The sequence below is a fragment of the Crinia signifera genome, chromosome 6 (genome assembly GCF_055691185.1).
Source record: "Crinia signifera chromosome 6, ASM5569118v1, whole genome shotgun sequence".
NCBI lineage: Eukaryota > Metazoa > Chordata > Amphibia > Anura > Myobatrachidae > Crinia > Crinia signifera.
In genome coordinates this window covers 891862-910530 of record NC_139222.1, presented here as the reverse complement: position 1 = coordinate 910530, position 18669 = coordinate 891862, and the positions used below count along the sequence as shown (strand labels likewise).

Sequence of the window (18669 nt, the reverse complement as noted above, 5' to 3'; positions counted from 1 at the left end):
CTGAATAAGCCCGGCCCCTTAAAATGGCACTGGTGCTTATACTAATCTTTATACTGGCGCTGTTGCTATTCCTAGCCAAACTTAGTAACACATGCCTTGGTGGTCGTGGCAGTGTATAGCATCCAGTGTGAGCAGGGGGCTGCGCGGTTCCCATGCAGGGACATTGCCGTCATCTTGCCACACATCAGCCGGGATACCCCACTAAAGGGGACCCCGGGAAACACTTACTGCAGATGTCTTCAGACTGAGCCAGGGTGTGAATCGATGCAGTGCAATGCCCACCACGAAAAGCACCCACACAGGACAGTGGTCCTGCAGCAGGGACAGTTCGGCCAGCAACTGTAACCCTCCCCTGGCTTACCACAAAGCAGGGAGCGGTTTTGACCAAAACCAGCTCCCCAAAATAATTAACAAAATGAAATGAAGAAAAACTCTCTTCTGGAGCTTCATGTAAGTGCAGCCTCTCTCCGAGGGCACATTTTTCTAAACTGACTTGTGAGGAGCCAGTACACCCACTGTGAAGAGTTTTATGTGCCCGTCTCCTGCAGAGGACTCTCTTTCCCCAATGTATTAAGAACCCAGTATACCATATGGATGATAGAGAAACATCTCTTACACTCAGAGCATGGAAATGGTTTCTCACCTTTATGAATTCTCTGATGTATAACAAAATTTTATTTCCATTTGAAACATTTTTCAAATGCAGGGCATGGAAATAGTTTCTCACCTGTGTGAATTTTTTGATGTTTAACAAGTTTTAATTTGTATGTAAAACATTCCCCACACTCAGAGCATGGAAATGGTTTCTCACCAGTGTGTCTTCTCTGATGACTAACAAGGTCACATTTGCGTCTAAAACATTTCTCACACTCAGAGCATGGAAAAGGTTTCTCACCTGTGTGACTTCTCTGATGCATAACAAGATCACATTTGCGTCTAAAACATTTCTCACACTCAGAGCATGGAAATGGTTTCTCGGCTTTGTGACTTCTCTGATGTATAACAAGTTTTGATTTGCATGTAAAACATTTCTCACACTCAGAGCATGGAAATGGTTTCTCACCTGTGTGACTTCTCTGATGTATAACAAGTTTTGATTTGCATGTAAAACATTTCTCACACTCAGAGCATGGAAATGGTTTCTCACCTGTGTGAATTATCTGATGACTAACAAGATATGATTTGCATGTAAAACATTTCCCACACTCAGAGCATGGAAATTGTTTCTCACCTGTGTGACTTCTCTGATGACTAACAAGATGTGATTTCCATGCAAAACATTTCCCACATTCAGAGCATGGAAATGGCCTCTCACCTGTGTGAATTCTCTGATGACTAACAAGATGTGATTTGCATGTAAAACATTTCCCACATTCAGCGCATGGAAATCTCCTCTCACCTGTGTGATGTATCTGATGTCTAACAAGATGTGATTTGCATCTAAAACATTCCCCGCAATCAGAGCATTGAAATGGCCTCTCACCTGTGTGAATTTTCTGATGCCTAACAACAAATGATTTCTGTGTAAAACATTTCCCACACTCAGAGCATTCATATGGCCTCTCGCCTGTGTGAATACTCTGATGTCTCACTAGACTTATTTTCTGAGGAAAACATTTCCCGCACTCAGTGCATTGATACGGCCTCTCATATGTGGGACTTCTCTGATATGTAACAACATGTAGGTTAGATATTACACATTTCCCACCCACAGAACAGAGACACTGTGTATCACATGTATGAGCTGCAGGCTGTGTATTAGAAGAACAGGCATCACGGTTAGAGGGATCAGATGGTATATCAGCGCTGTCAGGTACTGGGGGTATATATAGAGTAGTGGGGATGTCTCCTGAAGAGTCCTGTGTGATGTCATCTTCTAGTTTAGTATCTGCAGCCAAGATGCGATCTCCCTCCAGGGCATCTCTGCTTGTGTCTCCTCCTGCTGGAGATAATATAACTATTATTATACAGTGTACACACATAACTCCGCACTACAGAGAGTATACAGCAATTCCCATCTGTCCCTGCTTGTGTCTCCCCCTGCTGGAGATAATATAACTATTATTATACAGTGTACACACATAACTCCGCACTACAGAGAGTATACAGCAATTCCCATCAGTCCCTGCTTGTGTCTCCTCCTGCTGGAGATAATATAACTATTATTATTATACAGTGTACACACATAACTCCGCACTACAGAGAGTATACAGCAATTCCCATCAGTCCCTGCTCGTGTCTCCCCCTGCTGGAGATAATATAACTATTATTATACAGTGTACACACATAACTCCGCACTACAGAGAGTATACAGCAATTCCCATCAGTCCCTGCTCGTGTCTCTCCCTGCTGGAGATAATATAACTATTATTATTATACAGTGTACACACATAACTCCGCACTACAGAGAGTATACAGCAATTCCCATCAGTCCCTGCTTGTGTCTCCCCCTGCTGGAGATAATATAACTATTATTATACAGTGTACACACATAACTCCGCACTACAGAGAGTATACAGCAATTCCCATCAGTCCCTGCTTGTGTCTCCCCCTGCTAGAGATAATATAACTATTATTATACAGTGTACACACATAACTCCGCACTACAGAGAGTATATAGCAATTCCCATCAGTCCCTGCTTGTGTCTCCCCCTGCTGGAGATAATATAACTATTATTATTATACAGTGTACACACATAACTCCGCACTACAGAGAGTATACAGCAATTCCCATCAGTCCCTGCTTGTGTCTCCCCCTGCTGGAGATAATATAACTATTATTATACAGTGTACACACATAACTCCGCACTACAGAGAGTATACAGCAATTCCCATCAGTCCCTGCTTGTGTCTCCCCCTGCTGGAGGTAATATAACTATTATTATTATACAGTGTACACACATAACTCCCCACTACAGAGAGTATACAGCAATTCCCATCAGTCCCTGCTTGTGTCTCCCCCTGCTGGAGATAATATTATTATTATTATTATTACACAGTGTACACACATAACTCCGCACTTCAGAGAGTATACAGCAATTCCCATCAGTCCCTGCTTGTGTCTCCCCCTGCTGGGGATAATATAACTATTATTATACAGTGTACACACATAACTCCGCACTACAGAGAGTATACAGCAATTCCCATCAGTCCCTGCTTGTGTCTCCCCCTGCTGGAGGTAATATAACTATTATTATTATACAGTGTACACACATAACTCCCCACTACAGAGAGTATACAGCAATTCCCATCAGTCCCTGCTTGTGTCTCCCCCTGCTGGAGATAATATTATTATTATTATAATTACACAGTGTACACACATAACTCCGCACTACAGAGAGTATACAGCAATTCCCATCAGTCCCTGCTTGTGTCTCCCCCTGCTGGAGATAATATAACTATTATTATACAGTGTACACACATAACTCTGCACTACAGAGAGTATACAGCAATTCCCATCAGTCCCTGCTTGTGTCTCCCCCTGCTGGAGATAATATTATTATTATTATTATTACACAGTGTACACACATAACTCCGCACTACAGAGAGTATACAGCAATTCCCATCAGTCCCTGCTTGTGTCTCCCCCTGCTGGAGATAATATAACTATTATTATTATACAGCGTACACACATAACTCCACACTACAGAGAGTATACAGCAATTCCCATCAGTCCCTGCTTGTGTCTCCCCCTGCTGGAGATAATATAACTATTATAATACAGTGTACACACATAACTCCATACTACAGAGAGTATACAGCAATTCCCATCAGTACCTGCTTGTGTCTCCCCCTGCTGGAGATAATATAACTATTATTATACAGTGTACACACATAACTCCGCACTACAGAGAGTACACAGCAATTCCCATCAGTCCCTGCTTGTGTCTCCCCCTGCTGGAGATAATATAACTATTATTATACAGTGTACACACATAACTCCGCACTACAGAGAGTATACAGCAATTCCCATCAGTCCCTGCTTGTGTCTCCCCCTGCTGGAGATAACATAACTATTATTATTATACAGTGTACACACATAACTCCGCACTACAGAGAGTATACAGCAATTCCCATCAGTCCCTGCTTGTGTCTCCCCCTGCTGGAGATAATATAACTATTATTATTATACAGTGTACACATATAACTCCGCACTACAGAGAGTATACAGCAATTCCCATCAGTCCCTGCTTGTGTCTCCCCCTGCTGGAGATAATATAACTATTATTATTATTATACAGTGTACACACATAACTCCGCACTACAGAGAGTACACAGCAATTCCCATCAGTCCCTGCTTGTGTCTCCCCCTGCTGGAGATAATATAACTATTATACAGTGTACACACATAACTCCGCACTACAGAGAGTATACAGCAATTCCCATCAGTCCCTGCTTGTGTCTCCCCCTGCTGGAGATAATATAACTATTATTATACAGTATACACACATAACTCCGCACTACAGAGAGTATACAGCAATTCCCATCAGTCCCTGCTTGTGTCTCCCCCTGCTGGAGATAATATAACTATTATTATTATTATACAGTGTACACACATAACTCCACACTACAGAGAGTATACAGCAATTCCCATCAGTCCCTGCTTGTGTCTCCCCCTGCTGGAGATAATATAACTATTATTATTATACAGCGTACACACATAACTCCGCACTACAGAGAGTATACAGCAATTCCCATCAGTCCCTGCTTGTGTCTCCCCCTGCTGGAGATAATATAACTATTATTATACAGCGTACACACATAACTCCGCACTACAGAGAGTATACAGCAATTCCCATCAGTCCCTGCTTGTGTCTCCCCCTGCTGGAGATAATATAACTATTATTATTATACAGCGTACACACATAACTCCACACTACAGAGAGTATACAGCAATTCCCATCAGTCCCTGCTTGTGTCTCCCCCTGCTGGAGATAATATAACTATTATTATATAGTGTACACATATAACTCTGCACTACAGAGAGTATACAGCAATTCCCATCAGTCCCTGCTTGTGTCTCCCCTGCTGGAGATAATATAACTATTATTATACAGTGTACACACATAACTCCGCACTACAGAGAGTATACAGCAATTCCCATCACTCCCTGCTTGTGTCTCCCCCTGCTGGAGATAATATAACTATTATTATACAGTGTACACACATAAATCCGCACTACAGAGAGTATACAGCAATTCCCATCAGTCCCTGCTTATGTCTCCTCCTGCTGGAGATAATATAACTATTATTATTATACAGTGTACAAACATAACTCCGCACTACAGAGAGTATACAGCCATTCCCATCAGTCCCTGCTTGTGTCTCCCCCTGCTGGAGATAATATAACTATTATTATACAGTGTACACACATAACTCTGCACTACAGAGAGTATACAGCAATTCCCATCAGTCCCTGCTTGTGTCTCCCCCTGCTGGAGGTAATATAACTATTATTATATAGTGTACACACATAACTCCGCACTACAGAGAGTATACAGCAATTCCCATCAGTCCCTGCTTGTGTCTCCCCCTGCTGGAGGTAATATAACTATTATTATACAGTGTACACACATAACTCCGCACTACAGACAGTATACAGCAATTCCCATCAGTCCCTGCTTGTGTCTCCCCCTGCTGGAGATAATATAACTATTATTATTATTATACAGTGTACACACATAACTCCGCACTACAGAGAGTATACAGCAAATCCCATCAGTCCCTGCTTGTGTCTCCCCTGCTGGAGATAATATAACTATTATTATTACACAGTGTACACACATAACTCCGCACTACAGAGAGTATACAGCAATTCCCATCACTCCCTGCTTGTGTCTCCCCCTGCTGGAGATAATATAACTATTATTATACAGTGTACACACATAACTCCGCACTACAGAGAGTATACAGCAATTCCCATCACTCCCTGCTTGTGTCTCCCCCTGCTGGAGATAATATAACTATTATTATTATACAGTGTACACACATAACTCCGCACTACAGAGAGTATACAGCAATTCCCATCACTCCCTGCTTGTGTCTCCCCCTGCTGGAGAGAATATAACTATTATTATTATACAGTGTACACACATAACTCCGCACTACAGAGAGTATACAGCAATTCCCATCAGTCCCTGCTTGTGTCTCCCCCTGCTGGAGATAATATAACTATTATTATACAGTGTACACACATAACTCCACACTACAGAGAGTATACAGCAATTCCCATCAGTCCCTGCTTGTGTCTCCCCCTGCTGGAGATAATATAACTATTATTATTATACAGTGTACACACATAACTCCGCACTACAGAGAGTATACAGCAATTCCCATCAGTCCCTGCTTGTGTCTCCCCTGCTGGAGATAATATAACTATTATTATTATACAGTGTACACACATAACTCCACACTACAGAGAGTATACAGCAATTCCCATCAGTCCCTGCTTGTGTCTCCCCCTGCTGGAGATAATATAACTATTATTATACAGTGTACACACATAACTCCGCACTACAGAGAGTATACAGCAATTCCCATCAGTCCCTGCTTGTGTCTCCCCCTGCTGGAGAGAATATAACTATTATTATTATTATACAGTGTACACACATAACTCCGCACTACAGAGAGTATACAGCAATTCCCATCAGTCCCTGCTTGTGTCTCCCCCTGCTGGAGATAATATAACTATTATTATACAGTGTACACACATAACTCCGCACTACAGAGAGTATACAGCAATTCCCATCAGTCCCTGCTTGTGTCTCCCCCTGCTGGAGATAATATAACTATTATTATTATACAGTGTACACACATAACTCCGCACTACAGAGAGTATACAGCAATTCCCATCAGTCCCTGCTTGTGTCTCCCCCTGCTGGAGATAATATAACTATTATTATTATACAGTGTACACATATAACTCCGCACTACAGAGAGTATACAGCAATTCCCATCAGTCCCTGCTTGTGTCTCCCCCTGCTGGAGATAATATAACTATTATTATTATTATACAGTGTACACACATAACTCCGCACTACAGAGAGTACACAGCAATTCCCATCAGTCCCTGCTTGTGTCTCCCCCTGCTGGAGATAATATAACTATTATACAGTGTACACACATAACTCCGCACTACAGAGAGTATACAGCAATTCCCATCAGTCCCTGCTTGTGTCTCCCCCTGCTGGAGATAATATAACTATTATTATACAGTATACACACATAACTCCGCACTACAGAGAGTATACAGCAATTCCCATCAGTCCCTGCTTGTGTCTCCCCTGCTGGAGATAATATAACTATTATTATTATACAGTGTACACACATAACTCCACACTACAGAGAGTATACAGCAATTCCCATCAGTCCCTGCTTGTGTCTCCCCCTGCTGGAGATAATATAACTATTATTATACAGTGTACACACATAACTCCGCACTACAGAGAGTATACAGCAATTCCCATCAGTCCCTGCTTGTGTCTCCCCCTGCTGGAGAGAATATAACTATTATTATTATTATACAGTGTACACACATAACTCCGCACTACAGAGAGTATACAGCAATTCCCATCAGTCCCTGCTTGTGTCTCCCCCTGCTGGAGATAATATAACTATTATTATACAGTGTACACACATAACTCCGCACTACAGAGAGTATACAGCAATTCCCATCAGTCCCTGCTTGTGTCTCCCCCTGCTGGAGATAATATAACTATTATTATTATACAGTGTACACACATAACTCCGCACTACAGAGAGTATACAGCAATTCCCATCAGTCCCTGCTTGTGTCTCCCCCTGCTGGAGATAATATAACTATTATTATTATACAGTGTACACATATAACTCCGCACTACAGAGAGTATACAGCAATTCCCATCAGTCCCTGCTTGTGTCTCCCCCTGCTGGAGATAATATAACTATTATTATTATTATACAGTGTACACACATAACTCCGCACTACAGAGAGTACACAGCAATTCCCATCAGTCCCTGCTTGTGTCTCCCCCTGCTGGAGATAATATAACTATTATACAGTGTACACACATAACTCCGCACTACAGAGAGTATACAGCAATTCCCATCAGTCCCTGCTTGTGTCTCCCCCTGCTGGAGATAATATAACTATTATTATACAGTATACACACATAACTCCGCACTACAGAGAGTATACAGCAATTCCCATCAGTCCCTGCTTGTGTCTCCCCCTGCTGGAGATAATATAACTATTATTATTATTATTATACAGTGTACACACATAACTCCACACTACAGAGAGTATACAGCAATTCCCATCAGTCCCTGCTTGTGTCTCCCCCTGCTGGAGATAATATAACTATTATTATACAGCGTACACACATAACTCCGCACTACAGAGAGTATACAGCAATTCCCATCAGTCCCTGCTTGTGTCTCCCCCTGCTGGAGATAATATAACTATTATTATTATACAGCGTACACACATAACTCCACACTACAGAGAGTATACAGCAATTCCCATCAGTCCCTGCTTGTGTCTCCCCCTGCTGGAGATAATATAACTATTATTATATAGTGTACACACATAACTCTGCACTACAGAGAGTATACAGCAATTCCCATCAGTCCCTGCTTGTGTCTCCCCTGCTGGAGATAATATAACTATTATTATACAGTGTACACACATAACTCCGCACTACAGAGAGTATACAGCAATTCCCATCAGTCCCTGCTTGTGTCTCCCCCTGCTGGAGATAATATAACTATTATTATACAGTGTACACACATAACTCCGCACTACAGAGAGTATACAGCAATTCCCATCAGTCCCTGCTTGTGTCTCCTCCTGCTGGAGATAATATAACTATTATTATTATACAGTGTACAAACATAACTCCGCACTACAGAGAGTATACAGCCATTCCCATCAGTCCCTGCTTGTGTCTCCCCCTGCTGGAGATAATATAACTATTATTATACAGTGTACACACATAACTCTGCACTACAGAGAGTATACAGCAATTCCCATCAGTCCCTGCTTGTGTCTCCCCCTGCTGGAGATAATATAACTATTATTATATAGTGTACACACATAACTCCGCACTACAGAGAGTATACAGCAATTCCCATCAGTCCCTGCTTGTGTCTCCCCCTGCTGGAGGTAATATAACTATTATTATACAGTGTACACTAATAACTCCGCACTACAGACAGTATACAGCAATTCCCATCAGTCCCTGCTTGTGTCTCCCCCTGCTGGAGATAATATAACTATTATTATTATACAGTGTACACACATAACTCCGCACTACAGAGAGTATACAGCAAATCCCATCAGTCCCTGCTTGTGTCTCCCCTGCTGGAGATAATATAACTATTATTATTACACAGTGTACACACATAACTCCGCACTACAGAGAGTATACAGCAATTCCCATCACTCCCTGCTTGTGTCTCCCCCTGCTGGAGATAATATAACTATTATTATACAGTGTACACACATAACTCCGCACTACAGAGAGTATACAGCAATTCCCATCACTCCCTGCTTGTGTCTCCCCCTGCTGGAGATAATATACACTATTATTATTATACAGTGTACACACATAACTCCGCACTACAGAGAGTATACAGCAATTCCCATCACTCCCTGCTTGTGTCTCCCCCTGCTGGAGATAATATAACTATTATTATTATACAGTGTACACACATAACTCCGCACTACAGAGAGTATACAGCAATTCCCATCAGTCCCTGCTTGTGTCTCCCCCTGCTGGAGATAATATAACTATTATTATACAGTGTACACACATAACTCCACACTACAGAGAGTATACAGCAATTCCCATCAGTCCCTGCTTGTGTCTCCCCCTGCTGGAGATAATATAACTATTATTATTATACAGTGTACACACATAACTCCGCACTACAGAGAGTATACAGCAATTCCCATCAGTCCCTGCTTGTGTCTCCCCTGCTGGAGATAATATAACTATTATTATTATACAGTGTACACACATAACTCCACACTACAGAGAGTATACAGCAATTCCCATCAGTCCCTGCTTGTGTCTCCCCCTGCTGGAGATAATATAACTATTATTATACAGTGTACACACATAACTCCGCACTACAGAGAGTATACAGCAATTCCCATCAGTCCCTGCTTGTGTCTCCCCCTGCTGGAGAGAATATAACTATTATTATTATTATACAGTGTACACACATAACTCCGCACTACAGAGAGTATACAGCAATTCCCATCAGTCCCTGCTTGTGTCTCCCCCTGCTGGAGAGAATATAACTATTATTATTATACAGTGTACACACATAACTCCGCACTACAGAGAGTATACAGCAATTCCCATCAGTCCCTGCTTGTGTCTCCCCTGCTGGAGATAATATAACTATTATTATTATACAGTGTACACACATAACTCCGCACTACAGAGAGTATACAGCAATTCCCATCAGTCCCTGCTTGTGTCTCCCCCTGCTGGAGATAATATAACTATTATTATACAGTGTACGCACATAACTCCGCACTACAGAGAGTATACAGCAATTCCCATCAGTCCCTGCTTGTGTCTCCCCTGCTGGAGATAATATAACTATTATTATACAGTGTACGCACAGAACTCCGCACTACAGAGAGTATACAGCAATTCCCATCAGTCCCTGCTTGTGTCTCCCCCTGCTGGAGATAATATAACTATTATTATACAGTGTACACACATAACTCCGCACTACAGAGAGTATACAGCAATTCCCATCAGTCCCTGCTTGTGTCTCCTCCTGCTGGAGATAATATAACTATTATTATTATACAGTGTACAAACATAACTCCGCACTACAGAGAGTATACAGCCATTCCCATCAGTCCCTGCTTGTGTCTCCCCCTGCTGGAGGTAATATAACTATTATTATTATACAGTGTACACACATAACTCCGCACTACAGAGAGTATACAGCAATTCCTATCAGTCCCTGCTTGTGTCTCCCCCTGCTGGAGATAATATAACTATTATTATACAGTGTACACACATAACTCCGCACTACAGAGAGTATACAGCAATTCCCATCAGTCCCTGCTTGTGTCTCCCCCTGCTGGAGGTAATATAACTATTATTATACAGTGTACACACATAACTCCGCACTACAGAGAGTATACAGCAATTCCCATCAGTCCCTGCTTGTGTCTCCCCCTGCTGGAGGTAATATAACTATTATTATACAGTGTACACACATAACTCCGCACTACAGACAGTATACAGCAATTCCCATCAGTCCCTGCTTGTGTCTCCCCCTGCTGGAGATAATATAACTATTATTATTATTATACAGTGTACACACATAACTCCGCACTACAGAGAGTATACAGCAAATCCCATCAGTCCCTGCTTGTGTCTCCCCTGCTGGAGATAATATAACTATTATTATTACACAGTGTACACACATAACTCCGCACTACAGAGAGTATACAGCAATTCCCATCACTCCCTGCTTGTGTCTCCCCCTGCTGGAGATAATATAACTATTATTATACAGTGTACACACATAACTCCGCACTACAGAGAGTATACAGCAATTCCCATCACTCCCTGCTTGTGTCTCCCCCTGCTGGAGATAATATAACTATTATTATTATACAGTGTACACACATAACTCCGCACTACAGAGAGTATACAGCAATTCCCATCACTCCCTGCTTGTGTCTCCCCCTGCTGGAGAGAATATAACTATTATTATTATACAGTGTACACACATAACTCCGCACTACAGAGAGTATACAGCAATTCCCATCAGTCCCTGCTTGTGTCTCCCCCTGCTGGAGATAATATAACTATTATTATACAGTGTACACACATAACTCCACACTACAGAGAGTATACAGCAATTCCCATCAGTCCCTGCTTGTGTCTCCCCCTGCTGGAGATAATATAACTATTATTATTATACAGTGTACACACATAACTCCGCACTACAGAGAGTATACAGCAATTCCCATCAGTCCCTGCTTGTGTCTCCCCTGCTGGAGATAATATAACTATTATTATTATACAGTGTACACACATAACTCCACACTACAGAGAGTATACAGCAATTCCCATCAGTCCCTGCTTGTGTCTCCCCCTGCTGGAGATAATATAACTATTATTATACAGTGTACACACATAACTCCGCACTACAGAGAGTATACAGCAATTCCCATCAGTCCCTGCTTGTGTCTCCCCCTGCTGGAGAGAATATAACTATTATTATTATTATACAGTGTACACACATAACTCCGCACTACAGAGAGTATACAGCAATTCCCATCAGTCCCTGCTTGTGTCTCCCCCTGCTGGAGATAATATAACTATTATTATACAGTGTACACACATAACTCCGCACTACAGAGAGTATACAGCAATTCCCATCAGTCCCTGCTTGTGTCTCCCCCTGCTGGAGATAATATAACTATTATTATTATACAGTGTACACACATAACTCCGCACTACAGAGAGTATACAGCAATTCCCATCAGTCCCTGCTTGTGTCTCCCCCTGCTGGAGATAATATAACTATTATTATTATACAGTGTACACATATAACTCCGCACTACAGAGAGTATACAGCAATTCCCATCAGTCCCTGCTTGTGTCTCCCCCTGCTGGAGATAATATAACTATTATTATTATTATACAGTGTACACACATAACTCCGCACTACAGAGAGTACACAGCAATTCCCATCAGTCCCTGCTTGTGTCTCCCCCTGCTGGAGATAATATAACTATTATACAGTGTACACACATAACTCCGCACTACAGAGAGTATACAGCAATTCCCATCAGTCCCTGCTTGTGTCTCCCCCTGCTGGAGATAATATAACTATTATTATACAGTATACACACATAACTCCGCACTACAGAGAGTATACAGCAATTCCCATCAGTCCCTGCTTGTGTCTCCCCTGCTGGAGATAATATAACTATTATTATTATACAGTGTACACACATAACTCCACACTACAGAGAGTATACAGCAATTCCCATCAGTCCCTGCTTGTGTCTCCCCCTGCTGGAGATAATATAACTATTATTATACAGTGTACACACATAACTCCGCACTACAGAGAGTATACAGCAATTCCCATCAGTCCCTGCTTGTGTCTCCCCCTGCTGGAGAGAATATAACTATTATTATTATTATACAGTGTACACACATAACTCCGCACTACAGAGAGTATACAGCAATTCCCATCAGTCCCTGCTTGTGTCTCCCCCTGCTGGAGATAATATAACTATTATTATACAGTGTACACACATAACTCCGCACTACAGAGAGTATACAGCAATTCCCATCAGTCCCTGCTTGTGTCTCCCCCTGCTGGAGATAATATAACTATTATTATTATACAGTGTACACACATAACTCCGCACTACAGAGAGTATACAGCAATTCCCATCAGTCCCTGCTTGTGTCTCCCCCTGCTGGAGATAATATAACTATTATTATTATACAGTGTACACATATAACTCCGCACTACAGAGAGTATACAGCAATTCCCATCAGTCCCTGCTTGTGTCTCCCCCTGCTGGAGATAATATAACTATTATTATTATTATACAGTGTACACACATAACTCCGCACTACAGAGAGTACACAGCAATTCCCATCAGTCCCTGCTTGTGTCTCCCCCTGCTGGAGATAATATAACTATTATACAGTGTACACACATAACTCCGCACTACAGAGAGTATACAGCAATTCCCATCAGTCCCTGCTTGTGTCTCCCCCTGCTGGAGATAATATAACTATTATTATACAGTATACACACATAACTCCGCACTACAGAGAGTATACAGCAATTCCCATCAGTCCCTGCTTGTGTCTCCCCCTGCTGGAGATAATATAACTATTATTATTATTATTATACAGTGTACACACATAACTCCACACTACAGAGAGTATACAGCAATTCCCATCAGTCCCTGCTTGTGTCTCCCCCTGCTGGAGATAATATAACTATTATTATACAGCGTACACACATAACTCCGCACTACAGAGAGTATACAGCAATTCCCATCAGTCCCTGCTTGTGTCTCCCCCTGCTGGAGATAATATAACTATTATTATTATACAGCGTACACACATAACTCCACACTACAGAGAGTATACAGCAATTCCCATCAGTCCCTGCTTGTGTCTCCCCCTGCTGGAGATAATATAACTATTATTATATAGTGTACACACATAACTCTGCACTACAGAGAGTATACAGCAATTCCCATCAGTCCCTGCTTGTGTCTCCCCTGCTGGAGATAATATAACTATTATTATACAGTGTACACACATAACTCCGCACTACAGAGAGTATACAGCAATTCCCATCACTCCCTGCTTGTGTCTCCCCCTGCTGGAGATAATATAACTATTATTATACAGTGTACACACATAACTCCGCACTACAGAGAGTATACAGCAATTCCCATCAGTCCCTGCTTGTGTCTCCTCCTGCTGGAGATAATATAACTATTATTATTATACAGTGTACAAACATAACTCCGCACTACAGAGAGTATACAGCCATTCCCATCAGTCCCTGCTTGTGTCTCCCCCTGCTGGAGATAATATAACTATTATTATACAGTGTACACACATAACTCTGCACTACAGAGAGTATACAGCAATTCCCATCAGTCCCTGCTTGTGTCTCCCCCTGCTGGAGATAATATAACTATTATTATATAGTGTACACACATAACTCCGCACTACAGAGAGTATACAGCAATTCCCATCAGTCCCTGCTTGTGTCTCCCCCTGCTGGAGGTAATATAACTATTATTATACAGTGTACACTAATAACTCCGCACTACAGACAGTATACAGCAATTCCCATCAGTCCCTGCTTGTGTCTCCCCCTGCTGGAGATAATATAACTATTATTATTATACAGTGTACACACATAACTCCGCACTACAGAGAGTATACAGCAAATCCCATCAGTCCCTGCTTGTGTCTCCCCTGCTGGAGATAATATAACTATTATTATTACACAGTGTACACACATAACTCCGCACTACAGAGAGTATACAGCAATTCCCATCACTCCCTGCTTGTGTCTCCCCCTGCTGGAGATAATATAACTATTATTATACAGTGTACACACATAACTCCGCACTACAGAGAGTATACAGCAATTCCCATCACTCCCTGCTTGTGTCTCCCCCTGCTGGAGATAATATACACTATTATTATTATACAGTGTACACACATAACTCCGCACTACAGAGAGTATACAGCAATTCCCATCACTCCCTGCTTGTGTCTCCCCCTGCTGGAGATAATATAACTATTATTATTATACAGTGTACACACATAACTCCGCACTACAGAGAGTATACAGCAATTCCCATCAGTCCCTGCTTGTGTCTCCCCCTGCTGGAGATAATATAACTATTATTATACAGTGTACACACATAACTCCACACTACAGAGAGTATACAGCAATTCCCATCAGTCCCTGCTTGTGTCTCCCCCTGCTGGAGATAATATAACTATTATTATTATACAGTGTACACACATAACTCCGCACTACAGAGAGTATACAGCAATTCCCATCAGTCCCTGCTTGTGTCTCCCCTGCTGGAGATAATATAACTATTATTATTATACAGTGTACACACATAACTCCACACTACAGAGAGTATACAGCAATTCCCATCAGTCCCTGCTTGTGTCTCCCCCTGCTGGAGATAATATAACTATTATTATACAGTGTACACACATAACTCCGCACTACAGAGAGTATACAGCAATTCCCATCAGTCCCTGCTTGTGTCTCCCCCTGCTGGAGAGAATATAACTATTATTATTATTATACAGTGTACACACATAACTCCGCACTACAGAGAGTATACAGCAATTCCCATCAGTCCCTGCTTGTGTCTCCCCCTGCTGGAGAGAATATAACTATTATTATTATACAGTGTACACACATAACTCCGCACTACAGAGAGTATACAGCAATTCCCATCAGTCCCTGCTTGTGTCTCCCCTGCTGGAGATAATATAACTATTATTATTATACAGTGTACACACATAACTCCGCACTACAGAGAGTATACAGCAATTCCCATCAGTCCCTGCTTGTGTCTCCCCCTGCTGGAGATAATATAACTATTATTATACAGTGTACGCACATAACTCCGCACTACAGAGAGTATACAGCAATTCCCATCAGTCCCTGCTTGTGTCTCCCCTGCTGGAGATAATATAACTATTATTATACAGTGTACGCACAGAACTCCGCACTACAGAGAGTATACAGCAATTCCCATCAGTCCCTGCTTGTGTCTCCCCCTGCTGGAGATAATATAACTATTATTATACAGTGTACACACATAACTCCGCACTACAGAGAGTATACAGCAATTCCCATCAGTCCCTGCTTGTGTCTCCTCCTGCTGGAGATAATATAACTATTATTATTATACAGTGTACAAACATAACTCCGCACTACAGAGAGTATACAGCCATTCCCATCAGTCCCTGCTTGTGTCTCCCCCTGCTGGAGGTAATATAACTATTATTATTATACAGTGTACACACATAACTCCGCACTACAGAGAGTATACAGCAATTCCTATCAGTCCCTGCTTGTGTCTCCCCCTGCTGGAGATAATATAACTATTATTATACAGTGTACACACATAACTCAGCATTACAGAGAGTATACAGCAATTCCCATCAGTCCCTGCTTGTGTCTCCTCCTGCTGGAGATAATATAACTATTATTATACAGTGTACACACATAACTCAGCACTACAGAGAGTATACAGCAATTCCCATCAGTCCCTGCTTGTGTCTCCCCTGCTGGAGATAATATAACTATTATTATTATTATACAGTGTACACACATAACTCCGCACTACAGAGAGTATACAGCAATTCCCATCAGTCCCTGCTTGTGTCTCCCCCTGCTGGAGATAATATAACTATTATTATACAGTGTACACACATAACTCCGCACTACAGAGAGTATACGGCAATTCCCATCAGTCCCTGCTTGTGTCTCCCCTGCTGGAGATAATATAACTATTATTATACAGTGTACACACATAACTCCGCACTACAGAGAGTATACAGCAATTCCCATCAGTCCCTGCTTGTGTCTCCCCCTGCTGGAGATAATATAACTATTATTACACAGTGTACACACATAACTCCGCACTACAGTGAGTATACGGCAATTCCCATCAGTCCCTGCTTGTGTCTCCCTCTGCTGGAGATAATAGAACTATTATTATTATACAGTGTACACACATAACTCCGCACTACAGAGAGTATACGGCAATTCCCATCAGTCCCTGCTTGTGTCTCCCCCTGCTGGAGATAATATAACTATTATTATACATTGTACACACATAACTCCGCACTACAGAGAGTATACAGCAATTCCCATCAGTCCCTGCTTGTGTCTCCCCCTGCTGGAGATGATATAACTATTATTATACAGTGTACACACATAACTCCGCACTACAGAGAGTATACAGCAATTCCCATCAGTCCCTGCTTGTGTCTCCCCCTGCTGGAGATAATATAACTATTATTATACAGTGTACACACATAACTCCGCACTACAGAGAGTATACAGCAATTCCCATCAGTCCCTGCTTGTGTCTCCTCCTGCTGGAGATAATATAATTATTATTATACAGTGTACACACATAACTCCACACTACAGAGAGTATACAGCAATTCCCATCAGTCCCTGCTTGTGTCTCCCCCTGCTGGAGATAATATAACTATTATTATACAGTGTACACACATAACTCCGCACTACAGAGAGTATACAGCAATTCCCATCAGTCCCTGCTTGTGTCTCCTCCTGCTGGAGATAATATAACTATTATTATACAGTGTACACACATAACTCCGCACTACAGAGAGTATACAGCAATTCCCATCAGTCCCTGCTTGTGTCTCCCCCTGCTGGAGATAATATAACTATTATTATACAGTGTACACACATAACTCCGCACTACAGAGAGTATACAGCAATTCCCATCAGTCCCTGCTTGTGTCTCCCCCTGCTGGAGATAATATAACTATTATTATTATACAGTGTACACACATAACTCCATACTACAGAGAGTATACGGCAATTCCCATCAGTCCCTGCTTGTGTCTCCCCCTGCTGGAGATAATATAACTATTATTATTATACAGTGTACACACATAACTCTGCACTACAGAGAGTATACAGCAATTCCCATCAGTCCCTGCTTGTGTCTCCCCCTGCTGGAGATAATATAACTATTATTATTATACAGTGTACACACATAACTCCGCACTAGAGAGAGTATACAGCAATTCCCATCAGTCCCAGCTTGTGTCTCCCCTGCTGGAGAGAATATAACTATTATTATACAGTGTACACACATAACTCCCCACTACAGAGAGTATACGGCAATTCCTATCAGTCCCTGCTTGTGTCTCCCCCTGCTGGAGATAATATAACTATTATTATACAGTGTACACACATAACTCCGCACTACAGAGAGTATACAGCAATTCCCATCAGTCCCTGCTTGTGTCTCCCCCTGCTGGAGATAATATAACTATTACTATACAGTGTACACACATAACTCCGCACTACAGAGAGTATACAGCAATTCCCATCAGTCCCTGCTTGTGTCTC

The 18669-nt window shown here is 41.9% G+C and overlaps 1 protein-coding gene across 4 annotated transcripts in view; it reads right to left on the bottom strand.

Moving 5' to 3' along the window:
* Positions 1-632: 632 nt before the first annotated feature.
* Positions 633-18669, bottom strand: part of LOC146009804 (uncharacterized) — a 57080-nt gene continuing 39043 nt past the window's right edge. For 3 of the 4 annotated variants that reach the window (XM_083150281.1, XM_083150282.1, XM_083150283.1), the window contains exon 5: positions 633-1942. In XM_083150281.1, the coding sequence (XP_083006407.1) occupies positions 675-1942 (1268 nt within the window). In that variant the 3' untranslated portion in view covers positions 633-674. The remainder of the gene's footprint in view (positions 1943-18669) is intronic. The other variant, XM_083150284.1, reaches the window with a different exon arrangement.